The sequence below is a fragment of the Octopus bimaculoides genome, chromosome 2, assembly GCF_001194135.2.
Source record: "Octopus bimaculoides isolate UCB-OBI-ISO-001 chromosome 2, ASM119413v2, whole genome shotgun sequence".
In the NCBI taxonomy this organism is placed as follows: domain Eukaryota; kingdom Metazoa; phylum Mollusca; class Cephalopoda; order Octopoda; family Octopodidae; genus Octopus; species Octopus bimaculoides.
Window position 1 is genome coordinate 121,499,038 of NC_068982.1, and position 9,166 is coordinate 121,508,203.

A 9,166-nucleotide genomic window follows, 5' to 3' on the forward strand; every position below is an offset into this window, starting at 1 on the left:
TCTCTCTCTCTCTCTCTCTCTCTCTCTCTCTTTCTCTCTCGCTCTTGTACTGTATTGAACCTGTACTACACAATTCAGCCTTATTATATTATCTTCTGATTTCACCTGAGAATAAATAATGTTAAAAATATAGGAGTGGCTGTGTGGTAAGTAGCTTGCTTATGAACCACATGGTTCTGGGTTCAGTCCCATTGCGTGGCATCTTGGGAAAGTGTCTTCTACTATAGCCTCGGGCCGACCAAAGCCTTGTGAGTGGATTTGGTAGACAGAAACTGAAAGAAGCCCGTCATATATATGTATATATATATATGTATGTGTGTGTATATGTTTGTGTGTCTGTGTTTGTCGCCCTAACATCGCTTGACAACCGATGCTGGTGTGTTTACCTCCCCTTTACTTAGCGGTTCGGCAAAAGAGACTGATAGAATAAGTACTAGGCTTCCAAAGAATAAGTCCTGGGGTTGATTTGCTCGACTAAAGGCGGTGCTCCAACATGGCCACAGTTAAATGACTGAAACAAGTAAAAGAGTAAAAGAGTAAAAGAGTGCCAATACATTGTATTTAGTCTAATGTCCAGTCAAATTTTGTTTGTTTGGTGATGGGGACAAGTGAAGTGGACTTAGGCAGCCAAGGTATAACAATTGTTTTTCTGCACTGCAATCTGTGTTAATGGTGAGAAAATCTCTATCTACTAGAAATAGCAGATAAATCTCTCTCATATGACATGCCTTCTGTTTTCATGAAAAAAAAGAAAAAAAAGAAAAGTAAGACTGACCTGATAGTGTAATTCTAAATGCACAATAACTGAGTAAAATAGATGGGATGGTCATAGCTGGAGTGATTCTGACCATAAGTCTGCTTGATATGGCTTTGCTTGAGATTAAACAAATAACACAATACAAAGATTCACAAGAACAGCAACAGCAAAAATAAAAAGAGCATCATTATTGGATAGTGTTTTTTTTTTACAAAAATACCTGAATGTTTCCATTATTGAAAGAGATGTGTTGTAATGAAGACATTCTTCACCATAACGAGGAAGAGGAGATTGTAACAATAGATCAGTAACAGACATTAGTCTCTCTAGAATTATCTCTTCTATTTTGTATTGACAGCATTATCTGGGTCACAGTTGCAATGGTATGGAACTAATCACCTTATACACCCACACATACCTGCATGTGTACTTGTGTGCAAACACACACATGCATGCATGTGTGTGTGCACACACACGACTACGTGCACTCACACACACACACACACACACACACACAGTAATGTTTGTTATCATGTATGTATAGTTCTAGATAAAAATCAGTTGAGTATTAAATGGAAGGATCAATCAATGCGCTACAGTACCATATTCGATCTATTTGTACAAAGAAAGGGTTGACGGTATCTTCAAAGTTTCAGTTTACTAGCTGTCTTCAGATTTGATTTTCCAAGTGTAATATATACACTTTGGGGGCTTCATTTAGTAGGTGGAGGTCATACCCCCATCTGTGAATATGTCCATATATTTGTATTAGAAACATTTGGGTGTATAAAATTTATGTTAACATCAAATAATAATACCCATCTTTATTCACAAAGCAAGCAGAAGACTTCTTAGAGGCAATTCTTTGACAAAAACCACTAAATTTAATTTTTGTTTTTTTATTTATCTTTGATCTATACTCCTACACAAATTTGGCCTGTCACAGCTACATATATATATACACTTGAATGAAACCAAACAATAGCATAACACTAACTTCTTACATAATATTAATTTCTTATGTTTAATATGACCAACCTAGATGAAATCCCAATTGGATTCAACAGAATTTTTAATATGAACCTTTGAATGTGACCAGTCTTTGACATTCACTCCTATACAAATCTATTTTCAAGACCAATTCTTACAAATGAAACCAAACAAGAACATATACACAAAAAAGTTTTTCAGACTAAATATAAACAACGTACCGGTTGTCACCAAACCATTTTAAACACACCTTTTATTGTCATACCTGGAAAATGCTGCACATTTGCATAAAAAATTTCACACACAATCACATACGTCCTCTCTCTATCTTTCTCACACACACATACATACATGCACACACACGAATACTCCCGGCTACATATACATGCACACATACATGCTATTTCTTTACTACCCACAAGGGGCTACACACAGAGGGGACAAACAAGGACAGACAAACGGATTAAGTCAATTACATCGACCCCAGTGTGTAACTGGTACTTATTTAATCAACCCCGAAAGGATGAAAGGCAAAGTCGACCTCGGCGGAATTTGAACTCAGAACGTAGCAGCAGACGAAATACCGCTAAGCATTTCGCCCGGCGTGCTAACGTTTCTGCACACATACATGCACACATACATGCACACATGCACATACAAACAAGTTATTACAAGCTGATATCCATAAACTGTTGTTCAGCTTCAGAAGTTACATCATCCCCATTTAATGATTCCACAGAATCTTCTGATGACTTTCTTCTTGTAACGAGTGCTATGTTACTCTCATCATTGCTCTCTGTTGGGGTCTTCAAGAGGTAACGTCCTGATAGATGCAACAGAGTGGCCCCAAATGGTGCAGTTAAAAGGATGGCTAACACTGTCATCTTCAAAACCTGCAAAGCAGAACAACAACAACATAAACAATAGATATACATTCTTAGTTACATTCAAACACAGAAACAACTCAGCTATATTGGTGACCCTGATGTGATAAAGGTAGTGAGAGGTTTAAACAGACTACTTAGAGGCTTTATTGCATGGTGCAGAATTATATGAGAAAGAAGACAAGTTTGAAGATGACCTTCAGGATTACAAAAAGATTGTTGAAGTGGATCAGTCTCAGCAAAGTGCTCATACAACATGTTTAAGACTTCCTAGACAAATAGAAGAAAGAAATGAAAAGCTAAAAGCAGAAATAAAGTGGAGTTATGTGGTGAGCCAAGGAAGTGCTATTTGGTTGTTGCATATTAGCACAATAGTGTTACAGCAACTTCAGCCAATTAAAGTTGGCTGTGGATTAACGGTTTTACTTATGTAATGACATCTGTGTTCTCATCAGCACAACCATTCTAGAATCAATATAATTTTCAGAACTGTACACGAATTGTCTTCATGAAATAAGACTTGCATACAGTTCTACTGATTACATTGGGGATATTTTTCAAAATGCCTCAGCTCTGGCACACCAAATTCCGGAAACAATTCTGCAGAGAATAATTCACTGCAGTATATGTTGCCGGCTGGAGAACATAACTATTTAAATTATCATTTATATAGATAGGGTGATAAATTGAATATTAATTCAATTTAAAACCAAGTGGCCTAGCATATAAAAAAATCTGAAAATTCAGAAAAATTGTATTACACGTGTATAAGGGATGACCACGAGGTGGACATCCAATATGCTAGAAAGAAGTCATCAACGACCCAACCACAAAGAAAAATAATGTTCTCCAGATGAAATTTCAAAAAACACCAGAACAGGAAAAAATGAAAAATATACAGAATAAAGAATTAGTTGTGTACTGCAGTTTCGAACATTAATGTTTTTACTTATGTAACCAGATCCGTGTTATCGTCAGCACAACCGTTCTAGAATCATGCTAGGCCACTTGGCTTTAAATTGAATTCATCATCATCATCATCGTTTAACGTCCACTTTCCATGCTAGCATGGGTTGGACTATTTGACTGAGGACTGGTGAAATGGGATGGCAACACCAGGCTCCAATCTAATTAATATTCAATTTATCACCCTATCCATACAAATAATAATTTAAATAGTTATGTTCTCCAGCCGGCAACATATACTGCAGTGAATTATTCTCTGCAGAATTGTTTCCAGAATTTGGCGTGCCAGAGCTGAGGCATTTTGAAAAATATTCCCAATGTAATCGGCAGAACTGTACGCAAGTCTTATTTCATGAAGACAATTCGTGTACAGTTCTGAAAATTATATTGATTATTATATTACCATTCAATCTGGTGGTGTCAACAGCACTAAAATAAGTGTTGTTTGGGAACAAACATACCAAAGAAACCACAACTTTCAAACACATTTACCCTATGTACAACGGTATCTGTAAATAAATTCAAGAAGTAAATCAATAACCAACTCCTAAATATGTAACTAAACAGCAACCAAACCTTTAAGTCATACATTTTATTACCTACAGTCTTCCATAGTATAATAAAAGTGAAAGCTTAACAGCCTCATTCATTCAATCTGAATACAGGTAGGATTAAACATTAACTTTAAAATTAAACTACAAGAAACACATAAATCTATGTACATCTGTATCGGTATTAATAGTAAACCTACAATAACTAAATAATATACTAAATAGTGACCAATCTTCAAGTCCATACAAATAATAATCCTACCTGTCTTCCATAGTTACTACTATAATAAAAAAATTGAAAGCTTTATTTCAATTATCTCCAAAACAAAACACGATTGAATTTAATTTAACAAATAATATAATAATTATGAGTGAAATACATTACTTCATAATTCAAAAGTTAATAAAGACACTACATACACCTTAATATATATTACTCTTACAAGCTTTTATGTAAACTTACCAGTAACTAATAGAAGCATTAAATTTATTAAATAGGAACCAATAAAAGTATACTTGTAATTAACTATTATTATGAACTTGCTACGATTAAAGCTAAATTAAAACTGCTTAAAAGATAATAAAATTACAAAGTATTAAAACTTACATATTTTTTCAAACCACTTGGTACCATCACTTCTAGAACTTAAATGATTATCTTACATATATGTAAGATAATCTTATTATCTTATATATATATTATCTTATATATATATCTATATACAGTATATGTGGAACCCTATTTGAGAGATTGATATCTCTAAAATATGAAGGTAGTGTGATGCTTTGAGGTTTGTATTGATCAGGATTACAAGTATTTTACCACTGTTTGTTGTATATATTTTTTATCCTTTAGCTAGTAGAGAAGGTGGTGTTCATGGTCTTTTACAGGGTCCCCAAGAGCTGTGGGACAGAGGGAAGAAAAAGTATCCTCTAACTGGAGATTTGACCTGAATGTCTGCAACAGAGTGGACTCTGTAAAGATGCTAGCTGGTGAAGTTAAACCAGGTAATAAATTAAGAAGTCTTCCACCCTAGTAGGGTATGGCAAGATTTGAACCAAAATTAATACTGCTTGGCATCCAGGCCAATATTTTTACAGTTTTGCAAATCTACCATCCTAGACAGGTACTTTTGGTATTGATCTTGAAAGGATAAAAGGTAAATTTAATCTCAGTGAGATTTGAATTTGAGTATAGAGTCATATACTAAGAGTCATTCTATCTAATGCTCTACTCTGCCAATTCTCTGGCTACTATGAACAAGTACCAGTGTAGTAGTACTGTTGAAGTAGTTGTATGCTGTCAGTTTAATGTGACAGTACTCTGAAGGGAATAATACTACTGTTGGTTAGACATAGGAAGTTGCACCGCTTCGTGTCAGCCTTGACACATTTCCTGTGTCCTTATGTTTACAAGGGGGAGACAAGCACCTCCACCCAGCTAAGCCTGCATCCAGAGACATGTTTCTGAGTCCTTTCTCGTCATCAGTCTGGAGTAGCATGACTTGCTAGTTGAAGATGCATGTCAAGCTCTTGTAAACATGTAATAATTCTAGTGAAATACATTCACTGATTTCAAATTTAGAAATAATACATTTCTAAATCTCTCTGAGAGATTTATGCAGTAGGGATACGATGAAGTAATAGTATGTTGTCAACTTAATGTGACAGTCCCCTACTCCAGACTGATGACGAGCAGACTCAGAAACATGTCTCTGGATGTAGGCTTAGCTGGGTGGAGGTGTTTGTCTCTCCCTTGTAAACATAAGGACACAGGATATGTGTCAAGGTTGACAGGAAGTGGTGCAGCTTCCTAGGTCTAACCAACAGTAGTTTTATTCCCTTCAGGGGACTGTCACATTAAGTTGACAGCATACAACTACTTCAGCATATCACTACTGCATAAATCTCTCTGAGAGATTTAGAAATGAATTACTTCTAAATATAGTAGTTCTGTTGCTGTACTATTCAGGGGGATAATAGTATTGTTGTTATCCTGTTGTACTGCCTAAGAGTATAATAGCACTGTTGTTATCTGTTGCATTGTCCAAAAATATAACAGTACTGTCACTAACTGTTGTCTTCTAGAATTCTTCATTTTTCAACATTATATCAGAAGCTGATGAGAACAAAAGAAATGGCAGATTCACTTACTATATAACCATAGGGTTGTAGAATTTCATCCCCTAGATCAAGGGCATTTTGTAGAATATATGCAGCTAGAACCTGAAACAGATAGAGAGACAGAGAGAGACAGAGAGAGATGACATTAGGGTCATAGATCAACAGAGGTCAACATTTGTTGATGTATGTTGCTCAGCATAGTTATTCTTTAAAACCTATATGGGTATCCTTTAGATTATGTAATAGTAGGGGCTGCATTGCAGGATTCTAAATAACACAGCCACATTTGTGCCTGCATGTATACATGTGTTACAAAAATCTTTTATTCCAGGGATTTTCAGAAACCTTATATTACTTTTTGCTTCACTGTCATTTGTAAAAGAGATCTTAGCTAAATAAACTCATTCTTCAGAAAGACATGACACTGAGTGAACAGATATTTGGATTGTTGAAATTTCACAGTGAAGAAGACTTTCATATGTCCATACTTGAAAGTTTCTTCTGTTTATATTGACTATGGAAATAGTCAAATTTTGATGCAACTGTAGCTTACCTCAATACCTTATATACTAAATATCTTTTGATATTCAGATCTACTAAGAAAATTACAGCAATAGTGGGATGAACATTTAAACTATATAGAGGATTATACCATATACTATTTCATTTCATATTTTTGCATAACCTGGAAGGTGGCCACATTTTGATTTATATAAAAAGAAGCAGTCAGTTATTCATCAGCACTAAAATTGCAATGATAGCTTGCTTTGTCTTTTTTAAGCATGAAATACTGCAGACATGAAAATATTGTTTTGCATTTCAATAGATGAATATTTCATGTATTCTATGTAATGAATTTTCTAAGTTATATTTTATAGGGGTGGTGGTGGCAGTGAGGGGGAACAATAAAATCTCAATGACTAATAATCATTACTTGATGTGTTTACAAATGATTTTGTTTTGGTGCAGGTGTACTTGTGTGAAAAGAAGTTTGCTTCCCAACTGCATGGTTCTGGGTTCAGTCTCACAACATAGTACTTTGGGCAAGTGTCTTCTACTATTGTCCCAGGTCAACCAAAGCCTTGTGAATAGATTTTGTAGATGGACACTGAAAATAGCTCCTCATTGTGTTTGTGTGTGTGTTTATATATATAAACACACACACACACACACACACATACACACACATATATTTATGTATGTCTGTGCATTTATATATATATTATATCATAAAGTATTATATTATAAATAATCATACTTTATATATTTATACATCTATCTATTAATACAATATTATTTTGGATGTATCTCTTCAGTGATGATTTTTTGATGTAATTTTCCTGCTCTTATTATATAATATAACATATAATCCCTCTTATTAAATGTCTAAATACCTTTAATGTTTTAGACATTTCCCTACCAAGACCACTAATTAGAAATTTAGTATATTGTATTCTCATTGAATGTATTTGATTAACGATATATATATATATTTTTGTTGTTGGCATTCCGTCGCTTACAACGTCGAGGGTTCCAGTTGATCTGATCAATGGAACAGCCTGCTCGTGAAATTAGCGTACATGTGGCTGAGCACTCCACAGACACGTGTACCCTTAACGTAGTTCCTAGGGATATTCAGCGTGACACAGTGTGACAAGGCTGACCCTTTGAATTACACGCACAACAGAAACAGGAAGTAAGAGAAAGTTGTGGTGAAAGAGTACAGCAGGGTTCGCCACCATCCCCTGCCGGAGCCTCGTGGAGCTTTAGGTGTTTTCGCTCAATAAACACTCACAACGTCCAGTCTGGGAACCGAAACAGCGATCCTATGACCGTGAGTCCGCTGCCCTAACCACTGGGCCATTGCACCTCCACACACACACACACACACACACACACACACACATATATATATATATATATATATATATATATATATATATATGCCAGCATGGAAGGTGGACATTAAACAATGTTAATGATGATGATGTATGTATGTATGTATATGTACAATGAACATGTATGTGTGCATGCATATAGCTATGTGTATGCATCTTTGTGTTGATGCTTGTCCTCTACCACCACATGACAACCTGTGCTGGTTTGTTTATGTCCCTGTAAGTTACTGGTTCAGGAAAAAGTGCTGCAGTTGATTTGTTTGACTAAATCCTTCAAAGCAGTACTCCAGCATGGCCTAAGAACAATGACTGAAACAAGTAAAAGGCGTAGTGTAAATGATATAACCATTCTTACTTCTCTATTACATGTGTTTGCATAATCAGCAGAGTAAAACTCAATAAAGATTCAAGAATCTACAGCTTCTAATGAAATATGCAGATTCTTCTTGATATGTTGAGTGTACACTTTTTCTTCATTCGTAAACTCAACATGCACTGATCTATATAAATACGTAAGTTTGTATACCAGCATGCATATTTGCATATGTCTGTTTTTGTGGGACTGTGTGTGTGTCTGTGTCTGTGTGTGCATGTATGTATGCTAGCATGGATAATGCAATTTAAAAAGGAAGTGTTTCTGTTACGCATTCTAGAATAAAACAAAAAAAAAATTAACATACATCATGCATGTGTGCATACACATGCATACATGCGTGCTCACACACACACACACACATGCAAACACACAGACATGCACACACACTCACATACTCACACACATCCATACATATTACTGAAACTTCAGATATATTTTCCAAGCCACATGTATGTTATGTTTTCTATGAAAGTTTTATTGAACTGACATAAATTAACACTATTCCTCTCAATTTATATATACTTACATATGTGTGTGTGTATACATACATACATACATACATACATACATACATACATAAATACATACATGCATACATTCATACATCCATACATATATAT

At 35.0% G+C, this 9,166-nt stretch overlaps 1 protein-coding gene across 3 annotated transcripts in view; it reads right to left on the minus strand.

The window, feature by feature from the left end:
* Nucleotides 1–1,566: 1,566 nt before the first annotated feature.
* The window catches only part of LOC106876557 (sodium/hydrogen exchanger 9B2), a 74,027-nt gene continuing 66,427 nt past the window's right edge, over nt 1,567–9,166 (minus strand). For all 3 annotated transcript variants that reach the window (XM_014925153.2, XM_052965556.1, XM_014925154.2), the window contains 2 exons: nt 6,303–6,374; nt 1,567–2,640 (listed from right to left, as the gene is read on the minus strand). In XM_014925153.2, coding sequence (XP_014780639.1) covers nt 2,416–2,640; nt 6,303–6,374 — 297 coding nt within the window. In that variant the 3' untranslated portion in view covers nt 1,567–2,415. The remainder of the gene's footprint in view (nt 2,641–6,302; nt 6,375–9,166) is intronic.